General features: G+C 46.5%; 1 protein-coding gene across 1 annotated transcript in view; it reads right to left on the reverse strand.

Moving 5' to 3' along the window:
- LOC126252652 (kinesin-like protein KIF11-A) overlaps positions 1-14,239 on the reverse strand; it is a 226,820-nt gene that overhangs the window by 178,422 nt on the left and 34,159 nt on the right. Inside the window, exon 4 of the mRNA XM_049953558.1 lies at positions 13,567-13,724. Within this exon, the coding sequence (XP_049809515.1) occupies positions 13,567-13,724 (158 nt within the window). The remainder of the gene's footprint in view (positions 1-13,566; positions 13,725-14,239) is intronic.

Raw genomic sequence — 14,239 nt, forward strand, 5'->3', positions numbered from 1 at the left:
TGTAATGAGGACATTAACAGTAAATGTAGAAGCTGTGGGCTTTCAGACTGTTTCAGCAGATGATAATTCGACCCACAGAAAATCTGTCCACATTTTCCAAATCCACCACTAGCCTATAGATACTGAAAGATCATTGTCTTTTCATGATAAAATCTTCTGGGTTGACAGCCGAGTCAATGTGGTGTTCTCCAGCAACGTTACAGCAAGTTTCTTACTTGCCATCTCCAGGCACAGTGTCGGGTTCACACCTCGTCCGGATCTTTATACCCACTGGACCATGGGCTTCTCTGCATCCTCGGCACCGGTCGGGCCAATCAGGCACGAGCAGAATCGGTGCGGTGGCGTGTGGTAGGGGGGAGCCGCGGGTGCCAGGTCCTGGCATCTCATCTCAGTGCAGCCTGTTTATGCCATCTGCCGCCATCGACCTGCCTCCATCAGTGAGCTCTTTTCTCATTATTGATAATGTTGTGTTCCATGCACTGCTGAGTTGGAAGCCACTATCCCGATTGACCCGATTATCACTGACCTGTATCTCCACTGCCTCTTTAATAATAGAGTCCCAGAAATCTTTCTCTCTACACAGTTCCTTGGTTTCTTCAAACTGAAACTTGTGTTCTTCACTGAGACTGTGCTCCGTTACTGCGGATTTTTCTTTTTGCCTGAGGCAGACGCTTCTCATTTTCAGGGATGCGTTGTGTTATGCAACACTGTGTCTGCCCCATATATTGTTTCCCACATTCACAGGAAATACTGCAGACACCCAGTGTTCTTAGACCCAAGTTGTCCTTCATTGAGCCCAGCATATTTATGATTTTTGCTGGAGGATGGAAGATGGTTTTTATCTTTTTCTTCTCCAGTATCCTGGAAATCTTGGCCGTGGGCAGCCCTGTATACGGGAGGAACGCCCAGACCTTTGTTGTTCTTGTCTTCCTGAAAGTCCTCCTCCTCCTCCTCCTTCTTCTTGCCCATCTTACGAGCACATCTAATCTGTGTTTCGGTATATCCATTCTTCTGGAAGGTTTTCTTCAGGTGCTGAATCTCAGTAGATAAACTGTCCTTGTCAAATATGTCATGAGCTCTGCAGACAGGAGTAGTGAGCACGGATTTCCATTGTGCTGGGTGAGGGCAGCTGTTAGCGTTGAGGTACAGGTCTGTGTGTGTTTTCATTCGGTAGACCGAGTGTCCCAGTGTGCCGTCCGTTTTCTGATTTATTAGGATATCGAGGAAGGGTAGGCACCCATTCTCTTCCAATTCCATTGTGAACTTGTTCTCGTGTATGCTGTTCAGATAGTTGAGAAATTCCATTAGAGGGTACTCGCCGTGCAGCCAGACCGCGAAAGTATCATCCACGTACCAATAAAAGACCTTGGGTTTAAGGCATGCTGTTTCCAAGGCGATATCCTCTAAGTATTCCACGTACAGATTAGCGATACATGGTGCCAGTGGGGATCCCATAGTGACTCCATCCACCTGTTGGTAAAACTTTCCCCCACACTGGAAATAGTGGTCGCCGATTCCGCTCATGCCTGATTGGCCCAACCGGCACCGAGGATGCAGAGAAGCCCGTAGTCCAGCGGCTATAAAGATCCGGACGAGACGTGAACCTGACACTTCGCCTGAAGATGGCAAGTAGGAAACTTGCTGAAACGTTGCTGGAGAACAACACATTGACTCAGCTGTCAACCCAAGAAGATTTTATCACCGAGATTCGCGGAGAAAGCCGGCATTCTCATAGATTGTCTTTTTTTGCATGACAGTGTTCATATTTTTAAGTGCATACAAAACAAGTAGATAAATCAAGATTCTTGGGCAAACATTTCGTTAATGTGCGTCTTTTTGCTGCAGTTAGGGAAGTATATTATATAGGAAGGTGTAAGCTGCTAAAATATATTTATGGGTTGTCAGTGAATGGCTAAATATTAAACTGGTTACTTGTGCATTCAGTGAGTATGTCGAAAGTAGCTTGGTTGAATTGGACAAGATTAATGTAGAAGACTGGAATGGTATAGCAAATTTATATATTTGATTATGATCTGATGGAGCACACTCAATGTTAATCAAGATGTCGGAATATCTCACTGAGGCAGTTGGTGGAAACTGAAAAGTTAAGATTCTAGAGTATTTGAGAGCTAAATGTGTACCTGCAACAGAAGCTGAGAATTGCAGATTCAAGAGTGGCGATTAAGGTACCTACAGCAGTGTGCATGACATTTGTCAACATTTTCTAAATTTCAGCTTCCGTTATGATGAATTCAAACATGTTTTATCTGATCCCAGCTTTAACAGAAATTGCTGGTTTCTGTTGTCAATTATTATAAGGAACTTTGTTGTACCGAGAGTACAAATTTTTTCTCTCTTTGTAAGTCTATGACAACTGATGAGCAGTTCAGACATTTGGACAGTGGCAGTTTTATGCTCCCATGCACATTTCCTGTGAAATGTAGTAACATAGTTATTCGACTCTGCAAGGCTTACTGTTAACACCTTCGTTCATAAAGCTGCAAAATGAAGAGAGCACTAGCAGCTGAACTCATTCTGTAAATACTTATGGCTAATGATGTGATGTGTGAAAATTATTCTACTCAACACACGGTAACATAAGTGCAAGAAAGTTATATGGACCAGTGTAAATATTGTAATGAATAATTTTTGCAATAATAATAATAATTTTAATAATAATAACAACAACAACAATAACAATAATAATAACAACAATAAAACTTCTGTACAATCTCTTGGCGGCTTTAAGAAGAGGAAACTTCACTATACCTCTTGATATATTTTTTATTTTTATCTGTTTCCTCACTATTGCATACTACTGCATTCCACATACGTATTGCATACTACTGCATTCCATATACCTCAACATATCCTCAATACAAAACGCTTTTACTCTTTGATGAATCACATACTGTGCTCATAGATCAGCGTAAAATCAAATAGAAGTGTTGCACAGTCCTCTGATAACTCCAAGAAATAAAAATCATGTTTTTAGGCACAGCCTGACAAACACCTCTTTGAACACTCAATAAGCATTGCTTACTGCATACCATATACTTGTCCTTCCAGATTTACTCAAAGGGAACAACAATTTCTTTTGAATTTCAAACTGCAAAAACTAAGCAAACACACTGCCAGGAGTTATTGTGAATAGCTGCCACACTTAAAGTGCCGGTCCTATGCAATTAAAGTATCATAATTCTCAGAGAAATTAACTGTCAGGAGACTCAACAGTATTGTTATTAGTCCCTTTAGCCTCATAATCAAGAAGCCAATAAATTGCAGTCAGATCAAAAGCTATGTGGCACTGTCACAAGAAATGACTTATGGGGAACACTGCACAGAACATTGGTAAAAGATGCAGGATAAGCTAAAGTGAAAGCAGTGAGAAGTGCACAGATAAAGGTTCAACTAGAAGAAGAATTGGGTGGAGCTGCAACTCTCACTCCTCTTCTGCACTGATACTGGTAGAGAGAATGTAACATAGGGTGGCAGGATTTGAAGTTCATGTCTGGGCTAGGAAGGAGCAAGATGAAGATTGCAGGAGGTACAGCAAGCTATAGAAGATGGTTCTCAGCTCTGCCGTAAACACACTACATGCTCCCGGCAGCCAATAGCGTTTCATACTGGCAGGAGATGTAAAAGCATATCCTGTCTGACCCACAGTTTTAGAGCCATCGGTTGAAAGATGGCAGCACCCTAGACGTAGATGAACTGGACGTAAGAGAGAGTGATAAATAATGGGGCAACAGACTTTATGACTTTTGAAAAAATTGGTCCTAATCTGTGGACCTTTCTTTTTTGTTTTGGTTTTAGGGCGCAAAACTGCTATGGTCATTAGCGCCCGGTCCGTGACTTAGGAAACAGTAAAAAACCGAAAATGGAAACCAGCAGCAATGGGAACGAAACTCAAAAAATTGGAGAAACTAAAAGCAGAAGGAAGGCTTAAAAATCCACTACAGAAAGGGGTTGGTTGTCCCCCCCCCCCAAAAAAAAAAAAAAACTTCAAATGACTGACGTCATTTCACTGGCACTAATAAACTCTAGAACGAGATCGGCCGAGCACGTATCATCTGCTAAAACTGACGATATATCAGGCGACAGCTGTAGACGGGCGCTTAACGGAGTAAAATAGGGGCACTCAAAAGGTGTCTTACCGTCCACAGCTGAGAGCAGTGGGGACAGAGTGGGGGAGGATTGCCGCTTAAAAGATGTCGATGGCTAAAAAGACAGTGCCCTATCCGGAGTCTAGTTAAAATTACCTCCTCCCGACGACGCGTTCGGGAGGAAGAGGTCCAAGCACAAGGAAGAGCTTCCACGTCCCGCAATTTATTATGGGGAAGTGTTGACCAATGTGCGTGCCATAAAAGAACATTACGACATAAAACGCTCCGTAGATCGGCGAAGGGAATCGACTGAATAGCTGGTCGAAGAAGAGAGACTGCAGCATTGGCCGCTATATCAGCCCCCTCATTTCCACAGGTACCAACGTGTCCCGGGAGCCAGAGGAACGCCACCGAGACGCCCCCCAGGTGGAGCAAGCGCAGACAGTCCTGAATCCGGTGGACCAGAGGGTGGACAGGGTAAAGAGCTTGGAGACTGAGGAGAGAGCTGAGAGAATCTGAACAGATAACGTACTGTATCTGCTGATGGCGGCGGATGTAGTGGACAGCCTGGAGAACAGCGTAAAGCTCCGCAGTATAAACCGAACACCGGCCGGGAAGCCGAAATTGATTTGGGGTGTCGCCAACAATATAGGCACTCCCCACACCAAACTATGTTTTTGAGCCATCAGTATAAATAAATGTGGCTTCCTTTATTTGTGCACATAGAGCAGAAAATGCCCGACGATAAACAAGTGAAGGGGTACCATCCTTGGGAAACTGACAAAGGTCACGGAGCAGGCAGATCGGGGGACGGAGCCAAGGCGGTGCTGTAGCCCAAGTTGTCAAGAAGGTTTTAGGAAAGCAGAAGGAAAGAGAATGGAGCAGTTGACGGAAGCGGACTTCCGGTGGTAGTAGGGAGGAGGGGCGGCCTGCATACCCTACATCAAAGGCATCGAAAAAGATGTCATGGGCTGGATTAGCAGGCATGGAAGACAGATGGCTAGCATAACGACTCAGAAGGACTGCTCGCCGATTGGACAGCGGAGGTTCAGCAGTCTCAGCATACAGGCTTTCCACAGGGCTGGTGTAAAAAGCTAAACGTAATCCACGGTGGTGGATAGAGTCGAGACGCCGAAGAATAGACGGCCGAACAGAGGAGTAGACTATGCTTCCATAGTCCAATTTCGAGCGCACTAAGACGCAATAGAGGCGGAGAAGGACCACTCGGTCCGCTCCCCAGGAGGTACCATTCAGGACACGGAGGGTGTTGAGGGATCGCAGACAGCGAGCCGAAAGATAGGAAACGTGGGAGGACCAGCACAGTTTTCTGTCAAACATAAGACCCAAGAATTGAGCGATGTCCGAAAACGGAAGGTTGACAGGTCCTAGATGTAAGGAGGGTGGAAGAAACTCCTTACGTCGCCAAAAATTAACACAAACGGTCTTACTGGGAGAAAAACGGAAGCCCGTTTCGATGCTCCAAGAGTGCAGGCGATCGAGACAGGCTTGAAGACGTCGTTCGAGAAGGCTAGTCCATTGAAAGCTGTAGTAGATCGCAAAATCGACCACAAAGAGGGAGCCCGAGACATCAGGAAGGAGACAATCCATAATTGGATTTATGGCAATGGCAAACAGTACAACTCTCAGCACGGAGCCCTGGGGTACCCCGTTTTCTTGGGAGAAAGTACGGGAGAGAGTAGTGTTCACCCGCACTAAATGTGCGCTCTGCCATAAATTCGCGAAGAAAAAGGGGCAGCCGACCTCGAAAGCCCCAAGAGAACAGTGTGCGGAGGATGCCTGTCCTCCAACAGGTATCGTATGCTCTCTCCAGATCAAAAAATATTGCTACTGTTTGGTGTTTCCGGAGAAAATTGTTCATGATATAAGTGGAGAGAGCAACAAGATGGTCAACTGCAGAACGATGCTTTCGGAATCCACATTGGGCAGGTGTTAAAAGACTGCGGGACTCCAGCCACCAAGCTAAACGGCAATTCACCATACGCTCCAAAACCTTACAGACACTGCTCGTGAGAGAAATGGGGCGATAGCTAGAGGGGAGATGTTTGTCCTTTCCAGGTTTCGGAACAGGAACGACGATAGCTTCCCGCCATCGTCTGGGAAAAGTACTGTCGGTCCAAATTCAATTATAAAGGCGAAGGATGTAACGCAGACTATGGGTTGATAAATGCAGCAACATTTGGATGTGGATACCATCCGGTCCTGGGGCGGAGGAGCGAGAAGAAGAGAGTGCATGTTGGAGTTCCCGCATGGAGAAAACAGTATTGTAGCTTTCGCGATTTTGAGAGGAAAAAGCATGATGTCGCACTTCCGCTGCACGTTTCTTCGGGAGAAACGCTAGCGGGTAATTTGAAGAGCTCGAAATCTCAGCAAAGTGCTGACCCAATGAGTTAGAAATTGCGACGGGGCCCACTAATGTATCACGCGCGACAGTGAGCCCAGAGAGCGGGGAGAAACTAGGCACGCCTGATAACCTTCGAAGCCGACTCCAAACTTGCGAGGAGGGAGTGAAGGTGTTAAATGAGCTAATAAAGAATTTCCAGCTTGCCTTCTTGCTATCGCGGATGACGCGACGGCATCGCGCACGGAACTGCTGATAGCGGATACAGTTGGCCAAAGTAGGATGGTGACGAAAAATGCGAAGAGCACGTCGCCGCTCACGTATTGAGTCACGGCATGCCTCGTTCCACCAAGGAACTGGGGGGTGCCGGGGCAATTCGGAGGTGCGTGGTATTGAACGTTCCGCAGCTGTAAGAATAACGTCGGTAATATGTGTGACCTCATCGTCGACGCTAGGAAAGTGACGGTCATCGAATGTCGCTAGAGACGAAAAAAGTGTCCAATCGGCTTGGGCAAACTTCCAGCATCGCAGGCGCATATATGGCAGTTGAGGCTGCAGTCTAAGGACACATGGAAAGTGGTCACTCGAGTGTGCATCATTAAGGGCGAACCATTCGAAACGCCGAGCTAGCGGAACAGTACCGACCGAAAGGTCCAAATGAGAGAAATTTGTCGTGGAGGCAGACAAAAATGTAGGGACCCCAGTGTTGAGGCAAACTAGATCCGCTTGGTGGAAGACGTCTAGCAATAGTGAGCCACGTGGACAAGGATGTGGAGATCCCCTAAGCGGGTGGTGGGCATTGAAGTCCCCAACCAGCAAATAGGGGGGTGGAAGCTGACCAAGAAGATGAAGGATATCAGCTCGTGCCATTGGTGTGGACGATGGAATGTATACAGTACAAAGAGAAAAGGTATATCCAGAAAGGGAAAGACGGACAGCGACAGCTTGGAAGGAAGTGTTTAAGGGGATTGGGTGATAATGGAGAGTATCATGGAGAAGAATCATGAGTCCTCCATGGGCTGGAGTGCCTTCAACAGAGGGGAGATCAAATCGGACAGACTGAAAATGGAGGAGAACAAAGCGGTCATGGGGACGCAGCTTTGTTTCCTGAAGACAGAAGATGACCGGCGAGTAGGATCGTAGGAGGATCGACAATTCATCCCGACTGGCTCGAATGCCGCGGATATTCCAGTGGATAATGGACATAGGGTGAACAGAAAATGGAGGAATGTGACCAAAGTTGCTGTCAACTCAACGACTGCTCAGAGCTTGCGATCGACAGCATGGAGTCGCATTCAGCCGAAGGCAGAAGATCCTGATCCATAGGTTGTTCAGGAGCAGCTCCTGCCACCAGTGACCGGCGGGTTGATCGGCCGCCAGCAGTGCGTCTCGGCGACACAGAAGACGGCCGAGGGCGATTTCCACCACGTGGTGCTGTAGATGGGACATGCCTTGGCGGAGAAGGAGATGAACTGGGTTTCTTAGTAGCCTTCTTGGAAATATGATGTTTAGATGAAGGAGGAACCGATGGTTGTGAAGTTGGGGTACGTAAAAAATCTTCACGAGTATGCTCCTTTTTCGAAGTCTTGGTGTCTGACTTTTGGGCTCGAGACTTAGCAGAACCCGATGAAGGGTGAGCCATAGAGTGGGCAGGCGAAAGTTGTGAGGTTGAACGGGCGATCTTTGCGCTGGCCGATCTGATGACCGTGGCACTAAAGGTGAGGTCGCAAGTCTGCCTGGCCGCCTCCTTTGTTGGCCGAGGAGAAGCAAGGACAGTGCTGTATTTTCCTGTGTGAGGCACGGTGGGCTGTCGACTGGCGAATAACTTTCGAGCAGCAAAGGTCGACATCTTTTCCTTCACTCTGATTTCCTGGATGAGCTTTTCGTCTTTAAAATGGGGCAATCTCGAGAGGAAGCAGCGTGGTCACCCATACAGTTGATGCAGTGAGGGGATGGAGGTGGACAAGCACCCTCATGGCCATCCTTTCCACAAGTAACACATTTGGCCGGATTGGAACAGGACTGGCTGGTGTGATTGAACCGCTGACACTGATAGCAATGAGTACGGTTTGGGACGTAAGGGCAAACGGAAATTATCTCATAGCCTGCTTTGATTTTCGAAGGGAGTTGAACTTTGTCAAATGTCAAGAAGACAGTGTGGGTTGGAATGATGTTCGTGTCAACCCTTTTCATAACTCTATGAACAGCTGTTACGCCCTGGTCAGACAGGTAGTGCTGAATTTCTTCGTCAGACAATCCATCGAGGGAGCGTGTATAAACGACTCCAGGCGAGGAATTTAAAGTGCAGTGCGCTTCAACCCGGACAGGGAAGGTGTGGAGCAGTGAAGTACGCAGCAATTTTTGTGCCTGGAGGGCACTGACTGTTTCTAACAACAAGGTGCCATTCCGTAATCTGGAACAAGACTTTACAGGACCTGCAATTGCGACGACACCTTTCTGAATAATGAAAGGGTTGACCGTGGAGAAGTCGTGACCTTCGTCAGACCGAGAAACAACAAGGAACTGTGGCAATGATGGAAGAACTGACTGTGGCTGAGACTCAGTGAACTTACGCTTGTGAGCAGACATAGTGGAAGGTGAGGAAACCATTGCGGAAGAATCCCCCATGATTACCGGCGTCTCCGATGGCACGCTCCTCCCTTGTGGAGGCCCTCTCTGAGGGCACCCCAGCCTTAGGTGATTGTTCACACCTCAGGTCACACCTCCCAACAAACGGATGGAGGGACCAATCGGCACTTTCGGAAGGTATCAGCTCGGGTAATCACCCCTTCCTGGGCCTGGCCATTACCAGGGAGTACGTACGGGTCCTACCTGTCTACCCAGGGCGGGGAATTACGCGTTACCCCGTCACCGGCTACGCATGGAAATGCATGGGTCGGCCTTCAGACACGCACAGGGAGGAAAAAAGACAAAGGGAAAGGAAAGAAGAGAGGTCTTAAACGCCATAGCGGAGAAAAGGGCAAAGAAGAGGTAAGGAAAAGAGAAGGACAGAGGAAGGACGAAGACTTGCAAGCGGAGAAAGCAAAGAATTTGTTACAGTTTCGAGCGTCCGTCTCCAGACGTAGGCACAAACCATACTCCCAGAGGAGGAGAAAGGGAAGGAAAGAGCCCAGAGGTGATGGGGGAGGGGGGGGGGGGGCGAAGATGGGGGATGGGAAAGGATGCGGAAAGGGAAGGTATGCAGCCCAGAAAGGAAGGAAGGCCACATTAGCTCGGGGTCCCATGCTCGCTACGCACATATCCACAAAAGAGTTGTGGACCCCCTGGGGGGGAATCTGTGGCCTAGCCCCTTGCAAGGTTAAGTGCAGGAGAAAATGTGGAGAGCACAGTAGAAGGAGCGGAGATGGAGATCTCAGCAGAGGGAAGCGAGATGCTTTCCAGTCGGTAATACCGCCCGAGGGTGGGTATCTGGACACCCCTCGTATGTGAAGAGAACCAGATACATGAGATTATCAGATAACTGTCACATGTCCATTGCTCAGGAGACCAAGAGCTGGTACTGTTTAATTTGAAGAGGAAAGATCCCCATTTTGGGAAGGATACTAGAGAAAGGGGCTAGTCCAAAGGGCATCAGTGGCCAGACACATGCCACGTTGGTGGAATGTTTGTAACAGTTTCAAACTGAAAGAGCCACTGAGCCATAAACCTGGGAACCATAGTTTAGTGGATAGTAGTGTCATTCATACCCCATCATTTGTGCCCCAAGATGTATCGGCAAGGAAGCAGCCAGTGTTAAGCTTCCACATGCAGCTAATCCTCATGTGACTAATATGGCACAATTTTTATCAAAAAGGAGCCCATGAAATGAGAGTGCTACAGCATCCAGGTGCTTGGTACGTAAGTATAGTTCCAAGTCAAGATGAACCATTGTACAACAGCAGAAACACATGAGCCGTATTTTGTATGGAAAGATTTGAAACCATGAGAAAGAGCCCGTGCAGACACATGCTGGTTGGCATCTTTGAGCTGGCATTCTGCATATACTACTTATTGGGAGATTTACCAAATGCAAAACTTGTCAACATACAACACAAAGGTGACCGGCAGTCCAACAGATGTCAATGTTCCATTGATAGCAATGAGTAAGTGTGCGACACATGCCTTTCTCTTAGACCTGTGGGGAGCTGAGAAGTGCCAACTAACCCAGAACAATCGGTGGGATACAAATTGATCAATAAAAATCGGTACGGGGCCTCAAAAGCCTCAGTCATGGAGGGTAAGTAATATGTGAGGGCACCAAGAGATGTCTTACAACTTAAGCAGGTCAAAAAACTGCAATAAGATGTTGGCACATACAAAAAGCCTTTTGGATCGCTGCTTACAACCTAAGCTTGTGACTTGTCTATCCCAGAGACCACACAGACAGGGGGCAAACTACCCTGATATTCGAGAACACAGCATAATCAGCAGGCAACCATCCTTTTAAGCATCTTACAGATTATGCTGGTCAGGCTAATCGGCCAGTAAGTGTTTGGAGAAGTTGGGTTCTTGGCTGGCTAGAGGGTTGGGGCAACTATGGTATCTCATACGGGGAAGGCACCTTTTAGTCAAACACAATTGGAGACCCTGAGGAGATGTTGCCTTTAAGGAACATTCAGGTGCTGGATCAACTGATTTGTATTGAATCAGGGCCCGTGGCTGTGTTGAGGGGTGAGCCAAGAGCCTGAAGTAGTTGAAAGTCAGTGAAGGGTTCAATATAGGCTTCAGGACAGTGGGGAGCGAAATGTAACGGGAATGTCTGCAACTTGTCACTCCTACAGTAGGAAGCCAGCCAGAGAGGAGACATAGCGCACACAGCACCACTTACTGTGCCTGATTTGACAGCAAGCCTTAGCATGAAGTCGCTTAAAAGTGATGAGTTTCATTTGCGAAGGATGTTCGAGTCGTTGCAGGGCACATTGGTGCTCCATAATAGCAATTGCAGTGTCTTTGGGCCACCACAGCACCCTCATCGTAAGCAGTCTGTAGTTAGGAAGTATTGCATAGTCTTTGCTCTAAGGCCTTTGAGACAATCCCTGGAGCTTAGGCCCACAAAGGGAAGACCAGTGGCAAAGCCAAAGTGACACCACCTGCTGACAGATGGCAACCAGGAGATAACCTGAAGGAATGGGAGAACTAGGTGGCCGAGGTAGGACGACTGCAGCCTTGTCAGCAGCCTCATTTACCATCAGACTGACATGACCAGGTACCCACATAAACATCGCATTGTCTCTCTCTCTCTCTCTCTCTCTCTCTCTCTCTCTCTCTCTCTCTCCCACGTGATTTACCAACTGACCTGCCTACACTGTGAAGCTTTCTATGTGGGAATGACCAGCAACAAACTGTCCATTCGCATGAATGGACACAGGCAGACAGTGTTTGTTGGTAATGAGGATCACCCCGTGGCTAAACATGCCTTGGTGCACGGTCAGCACATCTTGGCACAGTGTTACACCGACCGGGTTATCTGGATACTTCCCACTAACACCAACCTGTCAGAACTCCGGAGATGGGAACTTGCCCTTCAGTATATCCTCTCTTCTCGTTATCCGCCAGGCCTCAACCTCCACTAATTTCAAGTTGCCGCCGCTCATACCTCACCTGTCTTTCAACAACATCTTTGCCTCTGTACTTCCACCTCGACTGACATCTCTGCCCAAACTCTTTGCCTTTACAAATGTCTGCTTGTGTCTGTGTATGTGCGGATGGATGTGGATATGTGTGTGTGTGTGTGTGTGTGTGTGTGTGTGTGTGTGTGTGTGTACCTGTCCTTTTTTCCCCCCTAAGGTAAGTCTTTCCGATCCCGGGATTGGAATGACTCCTTACCTTCTCCCTTAAAACCCACATCCCTTCATCTTTCCCTCTCCTTCCCTCTTTCCTGACGAAGCAACCATTGTTTGCGAAAGCTTGAATTTCGTGTGTATGTATGTGTATCTATCGACCTGCCAGCGCTTTCATATGGTAAGTCACATCATCTTTGTTTTTAGATATATTTTTCCCGCGTGGAATGAAAAGGTACGGTCAAACTTTCAGGAAACATTCCTCACACACAAATAAAGAAAAGATGTTGTGGAAACGCTTAATTTCCATGTTAAGAGCTCATTTTAGTTTCGTCCACCTACGCTCAATGGAGCACGTTATCATGATTTCATACGGGATACTCTACCTGTGCTGCTAGAACATGTGCCTTTACAAGTACGACACAACATGTGGTTCATGCGCGATGGAGTTCCTGCACATTTCAGTCGAAGTGTTCGTACGCTTCTAAACAACAGATTCGGTGACCGATGGATTGGTAGAGGCGGACCAATTCCATGGCCTCCACGCTCTCCTGACCTCAACCCTCTCGACTTTCATTTATGGGGGCATTTGAAAGCTCTTTTCTACGCAACCCCGGTACCAAATGTAGAGACTCTTCGTGCTCGTATTGTGGACAGCTGTGACACAATACGCCATTCTCCAGGGCTGCATCAGTGCATCAGGGATTCCATGCGACGCAGGGTGGATGCATGTGTCCTCGCTAACGGACACATTTTGAACATTTCCTGTAACGAAGTGTTTGAAGTCACGCTGGTACATTCTGTTGCTGTGTGTTTCCATTCCATGATTAATGTGATTTGAAGAGAAGTAATAAAATGAGCTCTAACATGGAAGGTAAGCGTTTCTAGACACATGTCTACATAACATATTTTCTTTCCCTGTGTGTGAGGAATGTTTCCTGGAAGTTTGGCCGTACCTTTTTGTAACACCCTGTATTTATATATATTTTAAAGCTGAAATACAACTCATACTCAATTACAAGAAATTCAATTTACAACAACTGTTTGTATGTCTATACAACTTAGACATTTTCAACACTTCTGTGGACACAGCAAAGGCTTCATCACCCTGTTATGTCTTGCTATACAACTTAAGATTTCCTTGAGACGGTCATATACACACCATAAATGTCAGTTCCAGTCTGTCTCCGGTAGCAGCCTATGAACTGACAGTTCGAGTAGTATCAATTGTGTACATGTAATATCTGAGTAGTTCAAACAATACAGCACATCTAATAATTTACCACCACCAATTAAATGATTTTCATTGTATTTTTCTTACCTTATTTTACTGTTGTCATCAACTGGAGACAGCAAATCAAACAGCTCTTCGTTGTACAACTCCAGAAAAGACACTCTAATGGTGTACTCAACATCTTGTATTCGCAATTCATCAATCAGATGTCCTACAGCTCTTGGAATAACACCAGCAAGAGGATCCTAAATTAAAATGACACTGTTTTAACACAAAGCTTCCAGTTCTTTGGGTTTATTAGACTTTAACCACATAAATGTCTCAATTTTAAGACAAATGCATTTATTACATCTGTTACGTGTTTGATGTCTCAGCCTGTTCAGGTCAACTGCAATTTGGTCCAGTCAAGTGTTATTATCCTCACTGATATTAAGACGTGTAATGCATAAAAAATTAAGTAGGATAATAAACAAGTTAAACAATGGAAAACCCAGAAAGAAATAACAAGAATATTATAGTGAAAACAATTAGATTGATAATTACCATATAGAGAGAAGTTGCAAACAGGCACAAAAAGACTGTTACACATTTGAACTTTTGGCCGAAGATGATGTGCTGATTGTAGGAGCATGCAGGGACACAATGGAGACAGTAGGGATGAAAGTAGGGAGTGTGCAGGGACATGATGGAGGCAGGGTAGGGCTGCCAGGTGCACTTGGGAGGTTTAAGGAGAGGGGAGGGGAGCAGAAAAGGAGAGGAG

The sequence above is a fragment of the Schistocerca nitens genome, chromosome 1 (genome assembly GCF_023898315.1).
Source record: "Schistocerca nitens isolate TAMUIC-IGC-003100 chromosome 1, iqSchNite1.1, whole genome shotgun sequence".
Lineage (NCBI taxonomy): Eukaryota > Metazoa > Arthropoda > Insecta > Orthoptera > Acrididae > Schistocerca > Schistocerca nitens.